The sequence below is a fragment of the Amblyraja radiata genome, chromosome 21, assembly GCF_010909765.2.
Source record: "Amblyraja radiata isolate CabotCenter1 chromosome 21, sAmbRad1.1.pri, whole genome shotgun sequence".
NCBI classification, from domain to species: domain Eukaryota; kingdom Metazoa; phylum Chordata; class Chondrichthyes; order Rajiformes; family Rajidae; genus Amblyraja; species Amblyraja radiata.
Window position 1 is genome coordinate 27,802,499 of NC_045976.1, and position 24,732 is coordinate 27,827,230.

The window sequence follows — 24,732 nt, forward strand, 5'->3', positions numbered from 1 at the left end:
ATCAGTCCTAGACTGTTCGGGAAAATTCTCGTATAACAATGAGTTTGGAATTCTCTTTCTCAGTGGAAGTTGAGGGAGGGAGGGAGGGAGGGAGGGAGGGAGGGAGGGAGGGAGGGAGGGAGGGAGGGAGGGAGGGAGGGAGGGAGGATAGTCATTTACTTTTTTTTTTTAATTTCAAGTCCAAACATTTCTCTGCATAAAATGGAACTGGAATCATATACTTTTGCGGCCAAAGCCAAGATTTATGTTTAGAGGGGGACTCTATGTCAAGTCAAGTCAAGTTTATTCGTCACATACACATACGAGATGTGCAGTGAAATGAAAAGTGGCAATGCTCGCGAATTGTGCAAAAAACAAACAAACAAACTACAAACAGAATGGAACAGAATCACATATTCACATATTACATATTTGTGGGAGGGAGGGAAGAAAAAGTAAAAAAACAGCAATTTTAAAAAGACACCACACAACAGTAAAATTGTACAGTAAAGTTAGTCCCTGGAGAGATAGGAGTTTACAGTCCTAATGGCCTCTGGGAAGAAACTCTGGGAATGACTGAGGTTTCAATACAAACAGATTGGGGATTTAAATTATAGACAGGCATATGCAGGGCCCCTTTTGCATTGAATTTGCTTCAAAAAAAAGTATAATAATTCTTTCCTTTCAAAATGTATTTGTTCATGCCTTTCTAGAGGATATACACAGATAAAAGCCAAACCAAAAGAGCTTCAAAACATCCCATACACTCGGTTTCTCATTAGCTCAACTGAAAAAGTGTGCAAACTTCAATCAAGTGTTTTATTAATATCACCGACATGAGTTCTGTATAACTTTGCAATTTTTCATGCAACAGTGCAAAATTAATCTTACGGTGCAATATATGTCCATGCTATATTAGTAGTAGCCATGAAAGATTTCCTACATTAGGTAGCAAAATAGAAGACATTGTTGACACCAGCAGCACACAAAGGAAATCTTTAAATCATAATTCTTGTGTAAAATAAAAGCACAGCTGACCACAGTAAATTTGAGTTACAAGCAGAAAACCATTTCCTGGATTACTTACCAATTTAATAAACTGCAAAGAGTAAAATAATATTAGAAATAATGCAAAAAAAGTATGAGGTAATTACAAAGTAATCAAGACAGTAAAGAGACAGAAGGAGGTGGAATAACAAAAAGGTAAAAATAAATGCAACATTAAGAAAAATTAAACAAAAAAGATAACAGAAAAATGTCAATAGAGCATTTAATAGAAGCACTTTAACCTAAATCCATCATTGAATTGTGCATTAGTTTAACTTCTTGGCTCATGCCTCAACAGGCAACTGAACATCCTACTGATTCACCCTTTTAATTAGCAGAAAATAAGTTCCAGAGAGAAATATCACCTAATTGATGGCAACTCTCAATGAACGAAAGTTCCAGACCAAGCCATAAATTGAACAGCAGGAAGGTAAAAATGTTTAAGCAAGTATAAGATGTACTCAAAGCAAAAACTGGAAATGCTGGAAACCTGGAAAAGAGACACTGCCAGAAACATTCAGCGGGTCAGGCAGCATCTATCAACAAAGAAACAGAATCAACGTTCTAGGCAACAGCCCTTCATCAGGACTAGTACAATGAGAACACATGTTTTAAACTGCAGAGGGTGGAGATGGAATGTGAACAAAGGAGAATGCTGGAAATACCCATCAGTTAAAGCAGCATCTATACAGAGTTGAGGGGCTGTCCCACTTGGGCGACCTAATTGGTGAGTTTAGGAGAGTTTAAAAAAAATGTCATGTTGAAGACCTCCTTCGACTAGGTTGAAGACTAGCTTCGACTAACTTCAGGAAAATTGGACACCGAACAGTGGAGAGTGAAGACGACCTCCTTTGATCTCCTTTGACTATGATGAGGTCTATCTACGACTACCTTCGATTACCTACGACTCACATGCTGACTTACTACGACTAAACCTACGAGTAAAAAAAGCATTGATTTTTTCCATGGTGACCTTTTTTTACTCGCGGGCATTTTTCAACATGTTAAAAAATACTCCGCGACCTAGCTGAGGCCTCGAGTACACGGGGACTACTCTCGAACATGAAGGAGAGTTACAAAGACCTCCTGCGACGTCGTGTCGACCATGTTGCAAGTATGAGTCGAGGGCAAACACGCCAGAACTCGCAGATTAGGTCGTCCAAGTGGGACAGCCCCTTTAAACACAAGATTGAGTTAATGAGGGATATGAATTACCCTTCTGGCCTCTTCTCACTGATAACTATATTTAAGCTGGTTCCTTCGTTCATGCAGAACCCAAAATCTGTACTACCTTTGCTGCTGATTTCCATACTGATCTCATCGTCACAAGGTGTGTATTAACTCTTTTCTTCTCTCATCTCAGCGGATACATTAGCCACCAACATCCATTACAAGCCCACAGATTTCCACATCTATCAAGATATCTGCGCCTATTCTCATTTTCCCATTTTCTCCATCTCTGTACCTTTTCTGAAGCCAGTTTTCCATAACAATGTCTTTGAGATTCCTTTTTTTTTTTTTTTTTTTAAACTGCAACTTCCCTTCCATTATAGCTGACTGAGCTCCAGACTACATCTTCTCCATTTTGAACACCTCTGCTTTTACCACCATCCAGGGACCCAGTCGATCTAATAAGGAGGCACAAAGAAGCCAACCAAAGACTCTTCTTCCTCCGCCAGCTCAAGAAGTTTAGAGTAAGGAAACACCTCCTAATCAAATTCTACGCAGCCATCATCCAAAGCATGCTCACTTCATCAATTACAGTCTGGTTCAGCAGTTTAGACACTCACTCCCGTAATAAATTACAACGCATAGTTAACAAAGCATCCAAAATCATCAGCACTCCCCTTCCATCAATAGAATCACTCCATCACAAACGGTCTGTGTCAAGGGTGAAGAAAATCATCTCTGATCCCTCCCACCCAGCTCACCACATCTTCCACCTGCTGCCATCAGGAAGGCGCTACAGCTCACTGTCCGCCAAGACATCTCGATTTTAAAAGTTTTTACCCACACGCAATCCGAATTCTGAACACACTATGATAACAGCACATATCCTCCCCATGCATGTACTGTATATTGTATGATGTTGTGTTTTATGACGGGAATCAGCCTACCTTGTAACATCCGGTACTGAACCTGAATTCCACCAGCTTGACTGTGTGGTCATTAAATAATCTAATCTCTATCTAATTCACTTGGACTTCCTCCAATTTAGTGGAGCTCAGTCAGTGCTCATGATAACACCTCCTCTACCCGCAGGAATGCAGATTTGTTGACCACTTTATGGATTAGCTCCATTTAAGGTCACAAGGGTGACCCGAGCTTCTAAATCTTTGTCACGCTGATTTAGCCATGAGGTTCCATCCCACTACTGTTTTAACCAGTCAATGGTTTCCTACAAGGTTCTAACTTTTTCAAAAATGCTAACAGAAGATCAAAGAGCGGTACCTCATGTTCTGTCTGGACCCACACTAACTCTTAGCACTTAATATGAATTACACATCAGGAAAGCAGGCTTTCCCAATGCAGTGCATTCAGAAAGTATTCCAACCTCTTCACTTTTTCCACATTTTGTTACATTACAACCTTATTCTAAAATGGATTAAATCATCTTTTTTTTTTTATCATCAATCTACACACAATACCCCATAATAAAAAAGCAAATGTTTGCAAAGTAATTAAAAAGAAATAACAGAAATATCACATTTACATAAGTATTTAGACCAGTTACTCAGTACTTTGTTGAGGCACCTTTGGCAGCGATTACAGCCTCAAGTCTTCTTGGGTATGACGCTACAAGCTTGGCACACCTGTATTTGGGTAATTTCTCCCATTCTTCTCTGCAGATCCTCTCAAGCTCTGTCAGGTTAGATGGGGAGCGTCGATGCACAGCTATTTTCAGGTTCTTTTAGAGATGTTCGATCGGGTTCCAGTCCGGACTCGGACTGGGCCACTCAAGGACATTCACAGATTTGTCACAAAACCACTCCTGCGTTGTCTTGGCTGTGTGCTTAGGGTCGTTGTGCTGTTGGAAGGTGAACCTCGGCCCCAGTCTGAGGTCCAGAATGCTCTGGAACAGGTTTTCATCAAGGATCTCTCTGTACTTTGCTCCGTTCATCTTTTACTCGATCCTGACTGGTCTCCCAGTTCCTGCCGCTGAAAAACATCCCCACAGCATGATGCAACCACCACCATGCTTCACCTTAGGTATGGTATTGGCCAGGTGATGAGGTATGGTATTGGCCTGGTTTCCTCCAGACGTGACACTTGGCATTCAGGCCAAAGAGTTCAATCTTGGTTTCATCAGACCAGCGAATCTTGTTTCTCATGTCTTTTGGCAAACTCCAAGCATGTGCCTTTTACTGAGGAGTGGCTTCCATCTGGCCACTCTACCATAAAGGCCTGATTAGTGAAGTGCTGCAGATATAGTTGTCCTTCCGGAAGATTCTCCCATCTCCACAGAGGAACTCTGGAGCTCTCTCAAAGTGACCATTCGGGTTCTTGGTCACCTCCCTCAGTTTGGCCGGGTGGTCAGCTCTATGAAGAGTCCTGTTGGTTCCAAAGTTCTTCTATTTAAGAATGACGGAGGCCACTGTGCTCTTCGGGACCTGCAATGCTGCAGAAATAGTTTTATACCCTTCCCCAGATCTGTGTCTCGACACAATCCTATCTCGGAGGTCTACGGACAATTCCTTCGTCTTCATGGCATGGTTTTTCCTCTGACATGCACTGTCAACTGTGGGACCTTATATAGACAGGTGTGTACCTTTCCAAATCATGTCCAATCAATTTAATTTACCATTGGTGGACTCCAATCAAGTTGTAGAAACATCAAGGATAATCAATGGAAACAGGATGAACCCAAGCTCAATTTTGAGCGTCATAGCAAAGGGTCTGAATACTTATGTAAATGTGATTTCAGTTATTTCTTTTTCATTACTTTGCAATTCTGGGGTATTATGTGTAGGTTGATAAAATAATGAATTTAATCCATTTTAAAATAAGGCTGTAATGTAACAAAATGAGGAAAAAGTGAAGAGGTCTGAATACTTTCTGAATGCACTGTATATACATTCATATGCTGTATAACTATATAACTGTATATGCTATACTGGACAATTCTGATGCAAGGTCATCCATCTCCAATACAAATACAGTTTCTTCCCACCTGCTTTTAGGTAACAACGATCCTCTACATCAGCTACAGTGCGTTCCTGACCTCGCATCTACCTCATTGGAGACCTTTGAACTTTCTTTAATCGGACTTAAAATACAATACAATTTATTTGTCATTTGAACCCCATTGAGGTTCAAACGAAATGTTGTTTCTGCAGTCATACACACAAAAAAAGAACCAAGACACAACACAATTTACACAAACATCCATCACAGCGCATCTCCTCCTCGCTGTGATGGAAGGCAAAGACTTATCTCTCCCCTGCACTTCCCATTCCCCTCCCGATGTCAGAATCAAAGTCAAAGCCCCCGGCGGACGATGGTAATTGCCCCGCGGCCATTAACGTCGCCCGGGTGATGCAAGGCCACGCTCCGGGTCTTGTTGTTGGAGCCCCCGGCGGGCGCTAGCAAAGTCCCACAGCCATTCCAAGCCACGCCGGGCGATGATGTAAGGCCCCGCTCCAGGTACTCTTCAACCCCGCAACTCGGGCGGGTGAAGTCGCCATTGCGGAAGCCCCGAAAAGCGGTCTCCCAGCAGGGACCCGCGGGCTCCCGGTGTCACTGTCCACCAGACCTGCGGTAAGCCTCCGAATCCCCGGGGTCGGGTCGCAGCAGCGCGCCACCACCGCTCCTCTCGCTCCGAACTCGGCCAGCTCCGCGATGGTGAGTAGCTCCGCTGCTCCGGGACCGGAGCCCCAGGTCGTTCCTGCTGGAGGCCGCTCCACGGTGCTAGGCCCCAACGACAACGGAGACCCGACAGAGAAAAGGTCGGTTTCTCCGTGCAGGGGATAGATTTTAAAAGTTTCCCCCACCCCCCCGCCCCCCACACACATACCCACACATACACAAAAAAAAAAAAAATGAAAACTACATTCAACGAGACAAAAAATAATAAAAAGACGGACGGACTGGAGAGGCCGCTGCGACGTGAGTCGCGCCACCCACCGATTCACTTGATACAGATGACTTTATCTTGCACTAAATTTTTCACACTTTATCCTTTATCAGTGCACTGTGGACAGCTTGATTGTAATCATGTATAGTATTTTCCTTGACTGGATAGCACGCAAACAAAAGCTTTTCACTATATATCACTGCACGTGACAATAATAAACTGAATTAAACGAAATAAAGTCTGTCTTCTCTCCCCACAGATGCTGCCTGGTCTCCTGGTTATTTCCAATGTTATCTTTTGTTTCAAATTTCCAGGCAAGATACAGATGTTCTTACATTATTTGACATGCTTTATCAAATATGGAAATGTTCTTGATTGAGAGCTTGTGAAAGTAAGAAACTAAGAAATATTAAAAATATAGGGATCGATTCCCACACCAATAACATAGGCCAAATTCTTATTCAGCTCAGGTATCTAAACATCTCAGACATTAAGTGTTACAGGATTTCCAACCCATCTCAGAGGCCTCAATCAACTTTAAATTTAGTCCATCTGTCTTGATTAGGCAAGCCATTCTGACAAACCCTACACACTAAAATTAAAAACAATGTCCAAAATTGCTGCCTTATGATGCTTTATTTTGTTTCCGATTTATCAAAAGCATAACTAATTAAAAGAAAATATGCATTCAGAGGAAACTTCATCATTACATCATCTTTAAATACTAGATGAGCCGCTTACTTATTGCATTAGTGAAAAATACATTACCTTGATCTCTCGTTGTTCCACGGATTTTTCCCATATCTGTTGATCGTACGCACCGATCTGCAAAAGATTTAACAAGTTTCTCAAGAATAATCAAATAGAACCAAAGACATTAAAGATCTATATCCTCCAGTATTTTTGTAGCACAAATACTCGTACTTGTGTTACAAAAATACTGGTGGATATAGAATTTGTAACACCAACTATAAATACAAATATTGTTCTACTTGATGATCATCTTCTTCGTCTTGTGTATGGCGTGCACAACCTAAAGTTTTAGCACAACTTGTTCTATTTGATCTTACTTGATTGTGCAAGCCAGGTTGATTGCATTCGTCGAAACAGGGTGGACCACGTGAAGGTCGCAATCTCCCATCCCCTTGATGATCATAATTAAATGTTACTTTGGCTTCTAAAGCAGGAAATGTCACATATAGGGTTCAGAGATCTTAATAAAACATGAGGAATATGGTTAAGTGACACTTCATTAATTATACGCAATGTAGATATCTATAATCTAGTGATATATGCAAGACAGTACAGTGTCTGCATATACAGATATTTTCCCAACAGCTAAATTATAGACTGCAGCTAATTACAAAGGTGATAAGTACTTTCCATTATATCAGTTTTTTTTAAATGGGAACATTTTCCTCTTACGATCCTAACCCGACTGCACCAACACGAGAAACAGAAGCAAGAGAAGGCCAAATATATGCCCATATTGCCTGATCCGTCATTCATTTACATCACAACAGATCTTTCACCACACTAATACTTTCCTGTACTAGCATATCTGTTAATCCCTTAATATACAAAATCTGTCAACCCATGTAATGAATATACCCATAATTGAATTTTTAAAGCCTTGTATTGCAGCGAATTCCAAATATTTGATTTGAGTCAGGTTGAGTTTATTGTCATATGTACAGTAACGGTTTAGTACATGTGGTGAAAATCTTGATTCACTATCCTCTGATTGAGGACATTTCTTATGATCTCAGTCCTTACTTGGACTGTGACACCTGGTTCTAAACACCCCAGCCAGGGGTTACATTATCCATGTCATGTCCCATAAGAATTTTGTATGTATCAATTACATCATCTCGCATTTTTCCAAACCCAGTGCTCAGGCCCAAAAAAGTGTTGAAGGATCTCTGCAGGTCAGGCAGTATTTGTGGAGGGATATGGTCAGATAAAGTTTGAGGAAGGGTCGCAATCCACAAATTTGTCTTACTAATTCCTTTCACAGATACTGCCAATCCGAGGGGTTTCTTCAGCAATATAATTTTTGCTCAAGATTCCAGCACCTGCAGTCTCTTGTGACTCTAGCGTATAAACCCGGTCTGCTTCATCTCTCCTTCGCAAGAATCATTCTGGTGAGATTCTGCTGTATTTCTCCTGTCACAGGTATATCTTTCCTTCAGTAAGAACACTAGATCTGTAAAGGCAAGTTCTCATCAGTGGCTGACATAATTGCTGTTACAAACACTATTGCAACAATGCAGAACCTTCTACTTGCCTTCCCAGTTGCTTGCGGCCCCTGCACTTTAACTTTCAGCAAATAACATAGATACATGCCCGTCCTATGGTTTACGGTTTAACCAAAATTACTTGGATGCACCATGGATTTAAAATTATTGTTACAATAATAGGATTGATAATTGAAGGCGTCACAGAAAGCTCATCTCCAAATTCCTGGACCTAGGAATTAGCACCCTCTTCTGCTAATGGATCTCGACTTTGAAGCACAGACCACAATCAGTGAGGTTTGGCGATAACACCTTCTCCACAATAATTCTCAACACCAGTGCCCTGCAAAGATGCGTTCTCAGTCCTCTACTATACGCCCAATACATTCACGATTGTGCGGTCAATTTAGCTCTAACTCCATCTACAAGTTTGCAAATGACACCACTGTGGCCAGCCGGATCGTGAACAATAACGAGATGCAGAACAAGGAGATAGCAAACTTCTTAACATGGTGCTAGAATAATTTCTCCCTCAGTGTCAGCAAGATAAAGGAGCTAGTAATCAACCTCAGGATGCATGGTGGAGTACATGTCCCTATCAACATCGCTGGTGCCGAAGTGGAAATGGTTGAGAGCTTTATGGGCTTGTCCCACTTAGGCGACTCTTTAGGCGCCAGCCAGGGACTCATTTTAATAAAATTCACCTACGACACCTGGTAACAACCTTTGACAACACCTACATCAACCTAAGACAACAAAAATTGTCACCACGGTCGCCAACATATTTTCAACATGATGAAAATTTTGTGGCAGTCTCCTGTAGTCACCCAAAAAAAATTGCCTCAGTGGGACAGGCCCATTAAGTTATTTGGCATTAATATTACCAGTGATCTGTCTTGGACCAACCACATTGATGCAACAGCCAAGATGCACACCAATGCCTGTACTTCCCGAGGAGACGGAGGAGATTTTGTATGTCCAATAAATTTAACAAACTCCAAAGATTTACACAGAAAAGCATACTCTCAGGCTGCATCACAACCCGATTTGGAAACAGCTCTGCCCAAACCGCAAGAAATTGCAGATGTAGCGCAGTCCATCACAAACCAGACTTCCCACCATTGACCCCATCTGCACTTCACACTGCCTCAGAAAAGCAGCCAACATAGTCAAAGACTAGTCCTGCCCCAGTCATTCCTTCTTTTCCTGGCTCCCGTCTGGAAAAAGGTAAAGAAGCTTGAAAGCACACACACCATCAGACTCAGGAACAGCTTCTTCCCTTCCACTATCAGGTTTCTGACAAGTCCTTCCAAAAGCCAGGGCACTGCCCAATTTTCCTCTACCTTTGTGGACATTGGACTTTGTCTATGAAACTGATGTGCTGCAATGCTGAGGTATATTCCCCGCTCTGTATGTTCCCTATTTGCTCTATTGTACTTACAATACAATAATACTTTATTTGCAACATACGTGGAGTTTCATTTGCCAAGTAATCATACAAATAAAAATCAACGGAACACACAAAATACATTTTAACATAAACATCCACCACGGTGACTCCTCCACATTCCTCACTGTGATGGAAGGCGAAATAAAGTTCACTCTTCCCTTCTTTGTTCTCCCATGGTCGGGGGCCTCGAGCCTTCCTTTGATGGGACGTTCTTGACTCCCGTAGCCGGTGGCGTTTGGGCCCTCTGCGTCGGGACGACCAAGCACCCACACCGGGGGGATGTCAGCTCCCCGCGCCGAGCGATCGGACCCCGGTTTGGGGCTGGTCAAACCTTCTGCATCGTTTGAGCTCTCGACATGATCTACGGTCTCTACGCGAGACTGCGAGCACTCAATGGTAAAGTCCGTAGGCCGCAGTTGGAGCGATCCCAGTCAAGGCATCAGCACCGATGTTAGCAGTGGGGCTCAAAGTCAGTCCGAGGAGGCCTCCAGTTCAGGCCGCAGAGCGATCGGAGATACGATCCGGAAAACAATCTCCGGCATAGTAAGTTTGACTTGACTGTATTTAGGTATAGTATTATCTAATCTGTTTGGATAGCATGCAAAACAAAGATTTTCAGTGCATCACGGTACATATGTCAATAACAAACATACACCTAAACCGCATAAGAATGTTTTTTCACACATTTAATGTAGCCTATCTAGACAAATCCCACTTTCCATTGGATTAACCACCAAGCGTCATTCAACAATATTTCACAACTTAAAATTTGTTAATATGGATTATCAACTTAAAAATATTAAAACTAACATTTGAGACGGTTGTTTCATATGTGCATTGTAACAAATGTAATATTTATTCCCAAAATGATTGTGGCAGGAACAGGTCTGCATATAACTTTTAGTCACCATTTTATAAGCCGTATGCAAAAGCAGGAGAGCAGAGCAATGTGCAGTGGCAAGTTTATTTGTATAGCACCTTTCAACAACAAGGTGATTCAAAGTGCTTTACATAAAACATTAAAAGCATTGGAAAGAAACACATATAAAATGACATTTAGATGTAAAACGATTATTAGATTATTCAGATAAAAGAATTACAAAATTAAAAGCAATCAAATAAAATATTTAAAATAGAATAAAACCAGGAATAGAAGTTACAGTGCAGTATAGGTAAATAATAAATTGTATTGTTTACTGAAAGGCAGCGGCAAACTGAAAAGTCTTCAGTCTAGATTTAAAAGAGCTGAGAGTTGCAGCAGATCTGCAGTTTTCTGGGAGTTTGTTCCAGATATGTGGTGCATAAAAACTAAATGCTGCCTCTCCATGTTTAGTTCTGACTCAGGGGACACAGAGCAGACCTGTCCCAGACGATCTGAGAGGTCTGGGTGGTTCGTAGCTAAGCAGAAGATCAGAAATGTATTTTGGCCCTAAACCATTCAGTGCTTTGTAAACCAACAGTAGTATTTTGAAATCAATTCTTTGACAGACAGGAAGCCAGTGTAAAGACCTCAGAACTGGAGTAATGTGATCTACTTTTTGGTCTTAGTGAGGACTCGAGCAGCAGCGTTCTGAATTAACTGCAGCTGTCTGATCACCTTTTTAGGGAGACCTGTAAAGACACTGTTACAGAAGTCGAGCCTGCTGAAGATAAATGCATGGACAAGTTTTTCCAAATCCTGCTGAGACACAAGTCCTTTAATCCTTGATATATTCTTTAGGTGATAGTAGGCTGACTTTATGACTGTTTTTATGTGGCTGTTGAAGTTCAGGTCTGAGTCCATGACTACTCCTAAGTTTCTGGCTTGGTTTGTTGTTTTTAGCATTACCATTTGAAGCTGGGTACTAACTTTTAATCGTTCTTCCTTGGCTCCAAAAACAATTATTTCAGTTTTTTCTTTGTTTAATTGGAGAAAATTCTGGTTCATCCAATCGTTGATTTGCTCAATGCATCTACTCAGTGCTTGTATTGGACTATAGTCTCCTGGTGATATTGTTATGTAGATTTGTGTGTCGTCTGCGTAACTATGGTAGCTACCAGTTCTGTGGGGCTACCAGAACCACATAATATTATTACGCATTATAAGAATGGGCAGATGTGTCTTTAATACCTCAGTGTTACACATGCACCTCTCAGAAAGAATGGAAGAAGAAAGGACAAGGGTACAGCCAGAGCTTAAACACTTGTCATAGTTGGGATAGTCTCGGTTGATTTTGTTTTCTATCAGAGAAAGTGACAAGAGGTGATTTATTGGAGAGGGAGAGATTTATTGGAACGTATAGAGAAAAGAAAAACAGGAAAAGTGAACAGGAAAAATCATTGCCTTTACCAGAGCTCAGGGCATAATTTTAAGAACACTAAGAATTAGAGGCAACTTTAAGGAACCACCTTTAGAATTCAGAATGGCAGTTCTGGAAGTAACAAGCAGAGTAAGAAACCCTAATTACAATAAACAGGTCACCTGATGGGCAGAAACTTACAAGGCCTACCGATTGAGAACTTGGATTGTTACGAATACTCTTTCTCAACCAGCAGATCCAATGCTACAAATGACCTCCTTCTGTGATCCCGTACTTTCACATGCATAGGACTTTTAAAGTTAAAAGAGATAAGTGCATCCACATCCTGTATGGCAGGTTAGCAGAATACACATTCAAGCCAATAATTTTGTACTCGATGAATGTGTGGGTATTAACAAAAAGTTGTTCTCTGGAACCACATGTTAGCTGAAAAGTTAGCACATGTCAATAATCTACTTCAAGAGTGGAATACATCATATATTCTTTATTTATTGAGCCGATTAATAGTGAACAATTTGTGTAACTCGAGCGCAAGATATACTACGCACTTAAATATTCTAATGACTAAACCATTTTCTAAGCACGGACAGGTGAGAGAAATATAATGTTGTCATCACAGAAGAATATTGTGAATCCACATTGCCACATTTGCCAATATTGTTTGACGAAAGTTTCAAGATAAGGTATGAAATTAATTTGTTTAGGCCTGAGGGAATAAAAAGGCCTATTGCAGATGATCCATTATTAAAATGTAGGGTAACTTGCAGCGATTATTTAGTCAGTTAGTAGCCCCAAATGATTTATTTTACTTTGAATGACTGATTTACTATGTGATGTACTACCAAGTCAATCACAAAAAACAAAACTCAGTTAAAATTCCCTGATCAATGCCAGGTTAGCTGAAACAGCATTTGCGGACACCATAATTGGACTGCCTATCTGGGTTCATAAAACTGGCAACGTGCCCACACCTATGTTAGCCAGTGACGGGAGTGGAAAATGACTGGATTGGGCATCACCATAACATGTTGTACAGTTGGATTACCTGCTGTTATGTACAGTTGGATTACCAGCTGCAATGTACAGTTAAAGTTGAGACATGAATAATCATTTGAATAAGGTGGGACAGAGTTTCCTGCAAGTTGATGCAAGCTGTAAATATTTCCTATTTTTCCAAAGTAATTACTTTAAGTAATACAAAGCCATCAGATTTGGCTCACTGTTTTAGAAGTTCATAAAACAATATCACTTTGAAAACTGGTTGCCTCAAAAGTACTGACTGGTTATAATAGAACTGTTGACTTATATTTGAAGCTGGATATCCAATATTCCAATATTTCAGTATTACAAGATATCCTTGGGAAAACATATATTTCTAACCAAAATAGTGAGCAAACGCCTCCAATCAAATTCTAATGCAATAAATTTAATTGATGCCATCATTACAAGTAAACATGCTCCAAGTGTATCCTGATATTCATCCTGGTTAGTACAACAATAAAAAATGCAATTTGATCATTTCTTCAATATGGTAAAACATCCCAGTACTCAAAGCTGTGCTTTAAAAAATGGAATCACACTTAGTACTACACATGCATTCATTTAGGGCAGGGGTCGGCAACCTTGTTCTGCATCGGGGCCAGAACGCATGTCAGTGATTGGTTTGCGGGGCACATCTATCACGTGTACATACAGATCCCTCCCGGATGGCAGGCAACAAATCTCAGGGCGCCCGGCGGGCCGGATGATTACGGGGGAAAAAATCCGCCTGCGGGCCGGATGATTTCGGGTTACAGGCCGCATTCGGCCCGGGGGTCGTAGGTTGCGGACCCCTGATTTAGGGTCTATGATTTCAATCTATTGTACGTGTAGGCATTTAAAATTTAGTTTGGTTAAGTGGCATTGAAAGTTCATGAAAGTTATCAATCTAGGAACTGGAGTGCTGAGATTAAAAAATGCAAATTAATAACTTAATCAAGCAGAAGTGCTATGGGGTGGTTACAAAAAATCAAAACACAAATAGCCAAAAGAAAAGAAACGCCAAAATGTGAAAATAAAGAATGTCCCCCCCCCCCCCCATATACCTTTGCGTGCATAAGTGTAATTGAGACATGAAAATCTTTAAAATTTCGATCAGTTATATTAAACAATTAGAGATTTCATACAACAAATAAAAATAATGTGAAACACAGCCTTATCCTTGTATCACCCCTTTCTACTTAGTGATACAATTAATGTCTCACAGAGGTCAAACTTTAAGTTAACTCATGAAACTCACCTTTTTTTGATACCACACTATAGCATCTGTCACTTTAGACGTCATTTATCCCCCTCTGTCACAAAGTGGGTATTTTAGGCTGGAAAGGGAGAGAACAATACATCAATGCCACTGGTAAGTTACTTAAATAGTTGCAAAATGAAACGCAGAGGCGTTGCGCTCGCATTCCGTCCAACCTCATCACTAATTTAAGGAGGTGTTATTATCTTGGCTGGTCGCTATAACAACCAAAATTGGTGTACTGAAACTATTCCAACTACAGATTTATTTTACACGCTTCAGAAATTCCACCCATCTCTTGTCTGAAATGACTCAACCACATTGAGGCAGAATTTAAAGACCTTTTGGCTGACTGAGAACATTATATTTGTATATCCCTTATTGTGTAAAAATGTTCCACCGCTCAAAACAATGGTTTTAAACCTTCCTTTGGGATTATCCCGAAAATCATAACAAACCCATGGTAAAAGAATTTCACAGTACCTAGGTACATTTGACAATAAAGTACCATTGATCGAGTAGGAAAGGGCTTCCATAAATGCAACATTTTCTCAGCACAAAAACATTACAGACAAAAATATAAATAATGGAAAAGTCCAGCCACTAAAGATCCACCCAAGACCTCATATATACAAGGTACACAAAAATTCTATAGATGCTGCTGCACCCGCTGAGTTTCTCCAGCATTTGTGTGTACCTTCGATTTTCCAGCATCTGCAGTTCCTTCTTGAACACCTCATATATACAGTTGGGATTCACTTTCACGGCAACAGTTTGAAAACTCACTTTAAAAGTAATAAAAACATTTGACCCGAAAAGCTTTGAAACTCCATAAAACACTCATTTTCAGTGTTGGACACTGGCACTGAAATTTTCCAAATTTCCAATTCTTAAAAATACCATTAAAATACCTAACAGTTTCCTCATATCTCTGATTATGACATGAAAATGTTCCAGTCAAAATGTTGCACATCTAAAGGTACTAGATTTAGAAACTTTCAATATATTAGAGCCAGGTGTTGATTTAGCTCCATCCTATCACTTACATGAACGTCATATAATAATCTCCTTCACGTCTAGGTTTTTAATGTTTGAATTCAAGCTATAATAATTTTAAATTATAGAGAACATTTGAAAGTTTAAATCATTTAGGCCTTGCAATTGCACCTACATTTGCGATAGGGAGTGTAGCAGAGAGTCACCGGATTAATTCTTGGGATCGTAAACAGATTACCCATTTGGATTAAGAAGAATAAAAGGTGAATTCATGGTAGTGTAAAAAAATTCGTACAAGACTTGGCAGGGTAGATGCAAGGCTTGACGTTTTCCCTGATGAAATGTCTAGAACCAAAGGTCAAGTATTTTGTGAAGGAGCTAGATTTTAAGGCATGCCTTCATGGAGAAAAAAGGTGACAGGCATTAAAAATCCAATCCTTAATGCCACAATCGCTGAAGGTGTAGTCACTAAAGGTTGTGTAACAACAATCAAAAAAGAATGAACATGCTGGCTCTCTCTCCTCTTGAAAAGGAAAGGATTACAAGTGGTTTAATAAAACTATTAAATTAAAAAATAAAATTACAGACAGATTAAATGGTGAGTGCTTTTATTTTGGGGGAGAAAGGAAGAGACCATTAATAGATTAATAAATGCGGAATTAGAAAGAAACTCCTGAACCCATAGTGGAAGTCCCTACAGTTGGAGTGACTGATGTAAATGGGATAGAAAAATGCGTCAGACAAAAAGAAAGAGGCTTTCGCAGATAAACAAGGCAGAATAAAGGTTATATTTGTGCAGCATAATACACCTGGCTGAACTAGTTGAACCAAATTTATGTTCTGGATACTTAACAAAATTCTCTAACAGAGTTGCATGCCAGTAGGAACTTACAAAAGTAATTTGTTCACCAGTATCTGAAGATCTAGAAGCTGTGCTAGATCCTTTGTAATTCCATATATAGCAATTACTAAAGTCTGCGAGAAATGTGAAATGTGGCAGAAGGTTTAGAAAGGGAGAAGAATCTAACATCAGGCAATATGGGGCCCAATTTGAGAAGGACCAATTTGTGAATACAAAACTAAAGGTGTTATAATTGAGTGCATGGAACATATAAAACAAGGTGGATGAACTTATAGTGTAGTTAAAAATTGGCAGATACGGCATTGTGGGCATCATGGAGTCATGGCTGAAAGGATCAGAGCTGAACATACTAGAATACTAATCCTGTCAAAACGATATGTGGGTGGGCAGATAGGGTGCGGTAGCTCTGTTAGTAAAGAATTAAATCTAATCCCTAGCAAGAAATGATCAGAAATGTAGAATCCTTGAGGGTAGAGTTAAGAAAATGCAAGGGTAAAAAGACCCTGATGGGTGTTATATGCAGGCCTCCGAATAGTAGACAGGATGTAGGATACAAATCACATCACAAGATAGAAGACGTAAGAAAGGCAATGTTACAGTGGACATGGGGGATTCCAATATGTAAGTAGACTGTGAAAATCCAGTTGGTATTGGATCCCAAGAGAAGGAAAATGTAGAATGCCTACGAGATGGCTTTTTAGAGCAGCTTATGGTCAAGCCCACGAGAGAAAAGGCAATCTGGATTTGGTGTTGTGTAATGAACCAGATTTGATTATGGAGATTAAGGTGAAAAAAACCCTAGTGGGTAGTGACAATATGTTATTTTTCAACTTGCAGATTGAGAAGGAGAAGCTGAAATTGGATTTTTAGTTTAGTTTAGAATACAGTGTGGAAACAGGCTCTTTGGCCTCAGAGTCCATGACGATCAGCGATCACCCATACACTAGTTCTATTCAACACACAAAGTCAATTTACAGAAGCCAATTAACCTACAAATCTGCACTTCTCTGGATTGTGAGGGGGAACCGGAGAACACGAAGAAAACCCATGTGGTCACAGGGGGAATGTACAAACTCCGTACAGAGAGCACCCACAGTTAGGGTCAAATCCAGATCTCCAGTACTGTAAGGCAGCAACTCTACTTCTGTGCCACTGTGCCATCCCAAATCGGTATTACTGTTGAGTAGTGATAACTACAGAGGCATGAGGGAGGAGCTGGAAGGGGACAGTGGAGCAGTTTCTGGGATTCATTTGGAAGATGCAGGATCATTTCATCCCAAAGAGGAAAAAACATAGTACAAAGAGAATGAGGTGACCGTGGCTGTCAAAGGAAGTCAAAGACAAGCATAAAAGCAAAAGAGAAGGCATATAATATGGCAACGATTACCAGAAAGCAAGAAGACTGGGAAGCTTTTACAAATGAACAGAAGGCAACTAAAAAAGGAAAAAGGGGAGAAAAGATTGAATATGAAGGTAAGCTAGCCATTTATATAAAAAAGGATACCAAACATTTTTTAAATATATAAAATAATGAACATTGGACCACTGGAAAATGATACGTAGTAATGGAGACAAAACAAATGGAAGGACTAATGGGGCGAGTTGTAGAGCTGATAGGACGAGGAGTGCATGTATACAGTGCCTTGAAAATGGCATCACAGGTAAATAAGCTGGTCAAGATGGCTTTCGGCACATTGGCCTTCATCGGTCTGGGTATTGAGTATAGAAGTTGGGATGTTATGTTACAGTTGTACAAGGCGCTGGTGAGACCATGAATTATGGTGTTCAATTTTGATCTTCCTGCCATAGGAAAGATGTTGTTAAGCTGGAAAGAGTGCAGAAAAGATTTACGAGCATGTTGCCAAGACTTAAGGGTCTGAGTTATTTGAATGTTAGGCACGATAGGACTGTATTTCTAGGAGAATTAAAGACCCAAAGGACATAGGTTTGAAGTGAAGGGGAAAGATTTAATAGGAATCTGAAGGGCAAGTTTTTCACACAGAGGATGGTGGGTACATAGAATGAGCTGTTAGAGGATGTTGTTGAGGCAGAAACAATAACAACATTTAAAAGACATTTGGACAGGGAGATGGATAGGAAAGGTTTAGAACGATATGTGCCTAACACAGACATGTGGGACTAGTGTAAATGGAGCACCTTTGTCGGCATGGTCAAGTGAGGTCGAAGGGCTTGTTTCCGTGCCGTATGACTCTTTGAAGTTGGTAACTTAAGTAACTAACGTTTAGTTTTTAGATGCAGCGTGGAAACAGGCCCTTCAGCCCATGACGTACAGCAATCCCCGCACATTAACACGATCCGACACACACAAAATTGTATTACATTGAGTGTTCAGTTTGTTGAAAAAGTAAAAATTGGTCAGCAACAGCATTATGCAATCTGGCACGGGTAGATAGCTTACTAACACATCACCTACCAGCTGATGATGAAATCTTTGGCCCATTTTTTGCTGACAGTAAATTTAAAACGAGCATACAATGCAAATGTTCACGCTAAAAAACAGGTGTACTTGCAAAATAAGCTCAGGGAAAAACACACAGAATGCACGAGAAAAGAAAACAACACAAGAGCCAGCATGCATCATAAATGCCTGCAACACTGCCAAAATGAGAAAAAAAGCATAAACATGTCTGAATAATATAATCAGGACATTACCAAAAATAAGTGCTCCAGAAAATCAAGAGGCAAAGAGGAAGGAAAGGAGTCCCAAAAGAATGAAGAAACTGTCTTGTATTTATATAAACTAATTAAACTTGACATTATACAATCTGAGACACTCACTCATAAGCAAAAAGACCGGCTATAAAATATGAATCTCGAAGCGATTAGTTACTTTAAAGAGCTAGCCAAGTAAAATGCATTGCTTTAGTGTTAGTCATGCAATTCCACAGCACAAACATAGATTATTCCATTACCAGAAAGATTGCCAAATTGTGTTTTGCAGCCAACCAATAACAAAAAAACTGAAAATTGATTCTTTTTTTTTTTAAACCGGCATGCATATGTCCTCAAAGCATGGCCTTGGTGAATTGTTTCAATATTCAATAAACACATTTTAACACATCCCAAAAATTCAGAATCCTGTACACATGAGTGAGAATGTTGATATATCCTGTAGCACCATCCTAAATTGCAGAAGAAAAAAACTTAAGGAGATTATACTTTCTATTTTTAGAAGTCATTAACAATTTTCTTGCAAAGTAATCCTACTAATTATAGTCTGTGCCAATTTTTTTTTAATGCAAGGATTAATGGGTTATAATCTATTGAATATATTTTTGAAATAAATTAATATAACGATGAATTATTATTGTTGACAGAAAAGCTTTGTATTCCCACAATAATCCTAAAAGATATAATCCTCAGGGATTATGGACAAACTGGAACGATCCTACCTCTCAAAAATAGTTAATTAAAACAAAACAAGCAGCACATTTTAAGATTTTAAGCTCTTACATGCAATTGTTGTCTGGCTGGCAGTACTTGTGAAACTACTGACAACTGCAAAGGGAAAAGGCAGCAAAAGAACATTGAAGAAACAATGAACTGCAGATGCTGGTTTACAAAAAAAGACAAAAAGTGCTTGAGTAACTCAGCAGTTAGACAGCATCCCTGGAAAACATGAATATGTGATATTTCAGATCAGGACCCTTCTTCAGATTGGACCAAAAAATCACCATCAGTCTGGGCACTTAACAGCCTGTAGAACTCAATATCAATTTTTCAAACTTTAAATAATTCACTCTTTCTTTCTGTTTGTATCAGGACTGGCCATTTTTGTCTGTCAACCCTCTATTTTTTCTTTCATATACAGTGCCCTCCATGTTTATGACAGACCCATCATTTATTATTTGCCTCTGTACTCCATAATTTGAGATTTGTAATTGAAAAAAAAATCACATGCGGTTAAAGTGCACATTGCCAGATTTTAATAAAGGCCATTTTTATACATTTTGGTTTCACCATGTAGACATTACAGCACTGTTTATACATAGTCCCCCACCCCCTCCCCCTCCATTTCAGGATACCATCATGTTTGGGACACAGCAATGTCATGTAAATGAAAGTAGTCATGTTTTGTATTTTGTTGCATATCCTTTGCATGCAATGACTGCTTGAAGTCTGCGATTCATGGACATCACCAGCTGCTAGTCGTCTTATCTGGTGATGCTCTGCCTGGCCTGTATTGCAGCCATCTTTATCTTATGTTTGTTTTGGGGGCTAGTTCCCTTCAGTTTTCTTTTCAGCATATAAAAGGCATGCTCAATTGGGTTCCGATCGGATGATTGACTTGGCCACTCAAGAATTTACAATTTTTAAGCTTTGAAAAACTCCTTTGTTGCTTCAGCAGTATGTTTGGGATCATTGTCTGTAGAATGAACCGCAAGCCAATGAGTTTTGGGCATTTATTTGAACTCTATACACTTCAGAATTCATTATGCTACTACCATCAGCAGTTGTATCATCAATGAAGATAAGTGAGCCAGTACCTTCAGCAGCCGTACATGCCTAGGCCATAACACCCCCACAGATGAGGTGGTATGCTTTGGATCTTGGGCAGTTTCAAGTTCAAGTGAGTTTATTGTCATGTGTCCCTGTATAGGACAATGAAATTCTTGCTTTGCTTAAGCACACAGAAAATAGTAGGCATTTACTACAAAACAGATAAATGTGTCCATATACCATGATATAAATATATACACACATGAATAAATAAACTGATAGTGCAAATAACAGAAAGTGGTTGGTAATAATCAGAGTTTTGTCCGAGCCAGGTTTAATAGCCTGATGGCTGAGGGGAAGTAACTATTCCTGAACCTGGTTGTTGCAGTCTTCAGGCTCCTGTACCTTCTACCTGAAGGTAGCAGGGAGATGAGTGTGTGGCCAGGATGGTGTGGGTCTTTGATGATACTGCCAGCCTTTTTGAGGCAGCGACTGCGATAAATCCCCTCGATGGAAGGAAGGTCAGAGCCGATGATGGACTGGGCAGTGTTTACTACTTTTTGTAGTCTTTTCCTTTCCAGGGCGCTCAAATTGCCGAACCAAGCCACGATGCAACCGGTCAGCATGCTCTCGACTGTGCACCTGTAGAAGTTAGAGAGAGTCTTCCTTGACAATCCGACTCTCCGTAATCTTCTCAGGAAGTAGAGGCGCTGATGTGCTTTTTTGATGATTGCATTAGTGTTCTCGGACCAGGAAAGATCTTCAGAGATGTGCACGCCCAGGAATTTGAAGATCTTGACCCTTTCAACCATCGACCCGTTGATATAAATGGGGCTGTGGGTCCCCCTCCTACTCCTTCCAAAGTCCACAATCAGTTCCTTGGTTTTGCTGGTGTTGAGGGCCAGGTTATTGCGCTGGCACCATATGGACAGTTGCTCGATCTCTCTTCTGTACTCTGACTCATCCCCATCAGTGATACGCCCCACAATAGTGGTGTCGTCAGCGAACTTGATGATGGAGTTCGCACTGTGGTTCGCTACGCAGTCATGGGTATAGAGTGAGTACAGCAGGGGGCTGAGCACGCAGCCTTGAGGTGCTCCCGTGCTGATTGTTATTGAGGCTGACACATTTCCACCAATACGAACAGACTGTGGTCTGTGGACGAGGAAGTCAAGGATCCAGTTGCAGAGGGATGCGCAGAGACCCAGTTCTGCGAGTTTGGTAACCAGTTTGGAGGGGATGATTGTGTTAAATGCCGAGCTGTAATCAATGAATAACAGCCTGACATATGAGTTTTTGTTGTCCAAGTGGTCCAGTGCGGAGTGGAGGGCCAGCGAGATCGCATCCACCGTTGATCTGTTGTGGCGGTACACGAACTGCAGTGGGTCCAGGTTTTTGTCGATGTAGGAGTTGATTTGCTCCATGATCAACCTCTCAAAGCACTTCATCACCACCGGCGTTAGTGCCACTGGTCGATAGTCATTGAGGCATGTCACCTTACTCTTCTTGGGCACCGGTATAATTGATGCCCTTTTAAAGCAGGTGGGGACCTCAGACCTCAGAAGTGAGAGGTTGAAAATGTCCGTAAAAACTCCCGCCAGTTGGTCCGCACAGGTTTTTAGAACACGACCGTGTATACCATCAGGACCAGGTGCTTTTCGGGGGTTCACCCCTCTGAAGGATTTCCTGACATCGGCCTCTGTGACTGAGACTGAAATGCCATCGCAGCGAATGGGGGATCGGGAAGGCACATCAGTATTCTCCCTGTCAAAGCGTGCGTAAAACGCATTGAGCTCGTCAGGGAGTGATGTTACACCGGCATTCGAGCTGCCTCCTGGTTTTGCCTTGTAGGAGGTGATTGCATTCAGTCCCTGCCACAGCTGCCGAACATCTGTCTCGTCCTCCAGTTTGGAGCAGAAGTCCCTTTTGGCCTTTTTGATGGCCTTATCAAGGTCGTATCTGGTCTTCATGTAGGCCACTGTATCATCGGAGGTGAATGCCCTGTGTCTGGACTTCAGGAGAGTGCAGATCTCAAAGTTCCCTCCTCCATACTTTGTTCTTGCTATCACTTTATATGTCAACATACAAGTTAATCTTCATCTCATCTGTCCACAAGACCTATTTCCAGAACCGTGGTAAGCTCACCAGTGCTCTCTTTCTTCTTAATGATGTTCCAAGGAGTTGATTTTGGTGAGCCTAAGGTTTGGCTGATGTCTCTAACAGTTTTATTCTTGTTTCTCAGTCCCATTGCAGCTTGTGTGTCTCAGTAATCCCTAGAGCTATGCCAGCGGGAGATTTGTCTCTTGTTAGGGTCTCCCATGCTGGACAGTTCGAAGGGTAGAGGCGAGACGAAGAGCGATCCACTGGTCCTCCAGGTTGGGGGTTGAGCACAGGGCTAACAACCCAGTCTCGTAAAACAAATATGTTACGGAAACAACAACTGAAGGAATCAACAAGGAGTTGTTGCTGCCCTACATGCCAGGAGGATAATAGGCAGTAAGTAAGTCAGTCTCAATATGGTTTCTTTGACTTTCAATGGCACAACTTTGGTTATAAATGTTGATAAACAGCAATAAAAGTTTCCAAAGGTGATGGAAAGACGAGAGGAAAGACTAGGTGCTGAGAGCTCTTATATCAGCACGAAGGAGCCAATTGAACGCACCAGAGCAATTGCAAACACCTGTGAAGCCATGTGGCCCAAACATGATGGTGCCCTGAAATGGGGGGACTATGTATAAACACAGCTGTAATTTCTACATGGTGAAACCAAAATGTATAAAAATACCCTTTAATAAAATCTGACAATGTGCACTTTAACCACATGTGATTTTTTCTATTACATATATCAGATTGTGGAGTACAGAGTACAGGGTCTTTGATGTGCCTTTGTCCCAAACATTATGGAGGGCACTGTATAGTGCCACAGTGGGGCAGATTATAACATTTACAACATATTACACAAATAACTTTAACTGCCCCTTAATGGCCACATTCTTTCAAACTTGATGCCCTCCTCACCTTCTCTGCTACCTAGACTAATTTCCTCTCTCCCAATTCAGATGAAGGGTCTTCAACCTAACATATCAATACATTCTTTTTTTGTGACATCTGACTTGTTGGTTCTTTCCAGCATTTCCTGTTTTGATGAAGACATTGTACTAGGAAGAGAAAGCTACTAAAAGTATTAAATACATATCAAACGTGTTTGGTGATAAATGCATTCAAAAGATTTTTCCATAACATACTTTCTAGCAAAATAATTGGAACTATTGGCATGAAACAATGATTTGGGCAATAATTCTGGTCCAGAAATAAACACATTTAATTTAAATTAAGATGTGTTTTGTTGCTAGAACCGTCACTATGATCTTCTGCAAAAAAACTATCATTGTTCTACATAACAAGCTAGTCTGTAAGTGAAATGTTGAAAACAATAATATCCCCACAGGGGGGAAAAAATGAACATGAGTGACACAGCATTTCTAAGAAGATTATTACTACACAAGTGACAATCCAATTCCCTTTGGATGAAACAATTCACACTTGAGTTAATAAATCACTGTTGTTAGAACTGGATATTTTTTTTTTAAATCTGTGGTCCATTTCAAAAGCCAACCTAATATTTAGCTTTTAAACTGCAACCATGGAGTTAACATCACACCGATATTCTAATGCTGATCAACATTTTTTTTTAAATTTGGAATGGACTGGAACAAACCTTGTTTATAAAACATCAAAATGCATTCTATAAGCAGTTATCTAGAAGAAATGTGGGATTCTTGTGGGAATATAATTTCAATGGGAGCAGACTTTCTTTGGCTGTCCCACAGGACTGAGTAAGACTTGCTTACACTCCACTTTGTGGGGTCCAGGTTACCTCATCAACCACATGTGGGAACCACAGATTTTCACTAATGAGACAGGTGGTGGCTAATGGGGCAGCTGGGTACGTAGTTTGTTAGGCAATGTTCTTCAGCTGCTTCTTATGCAGATATACTGTGTGCTCCTCATGGACAGCCCCAATGATGGCAAAACTATCCTGAATGTT

The 24,732-nt window shown here is 40.5% G+C and overlaps 1 protein-coding gene across 11 annotated transcripts in view; it reads right to left on the reverse strand.

The window, feature by feature from the left end:
- The window catches only part of phtf2 (putative homeodomain transcription factor 2), a 95,897-nt gene that overhangs the window by 52,577 nt on the left and 18,588 nt on the right, over positions 1 to 24,732 (reverse strand). For 6 of the 11 annotated variants that reach the window (XM_033039842.1, XM_033039843.1, XM_033039840.1 and 3 more), the window contains exons 2-4: positions 14,366 to 14,444; positions 6,869 to 6,925; positions 1,067 to 1,078 (exon numbers count right to left, since the gene is read on the reverse strand). In XM_033039842.1, coding sequence (XP_032895733.1) covers positions 1,067 to 1,078; positions 6,869 to 6,925; positions 14,366 to 14,410 — 114 coding nt within the window. In that variant the 5' untranslated portion in view covers positions 14,411 to 14,444. Of the gene's footprint in view, positions 1 to 1,066; positions 1,079 to 6,868; positions 6,926 to 14,365; positions 14,445 to 19,697; positions 19,717 to 24,732 lie in introns of those variants that run through there. The other 5 variants (XM_033039846.1, XM_033039849.1, XM_033039848.1 and 2 more) reach the window with 2 other exon arrangements.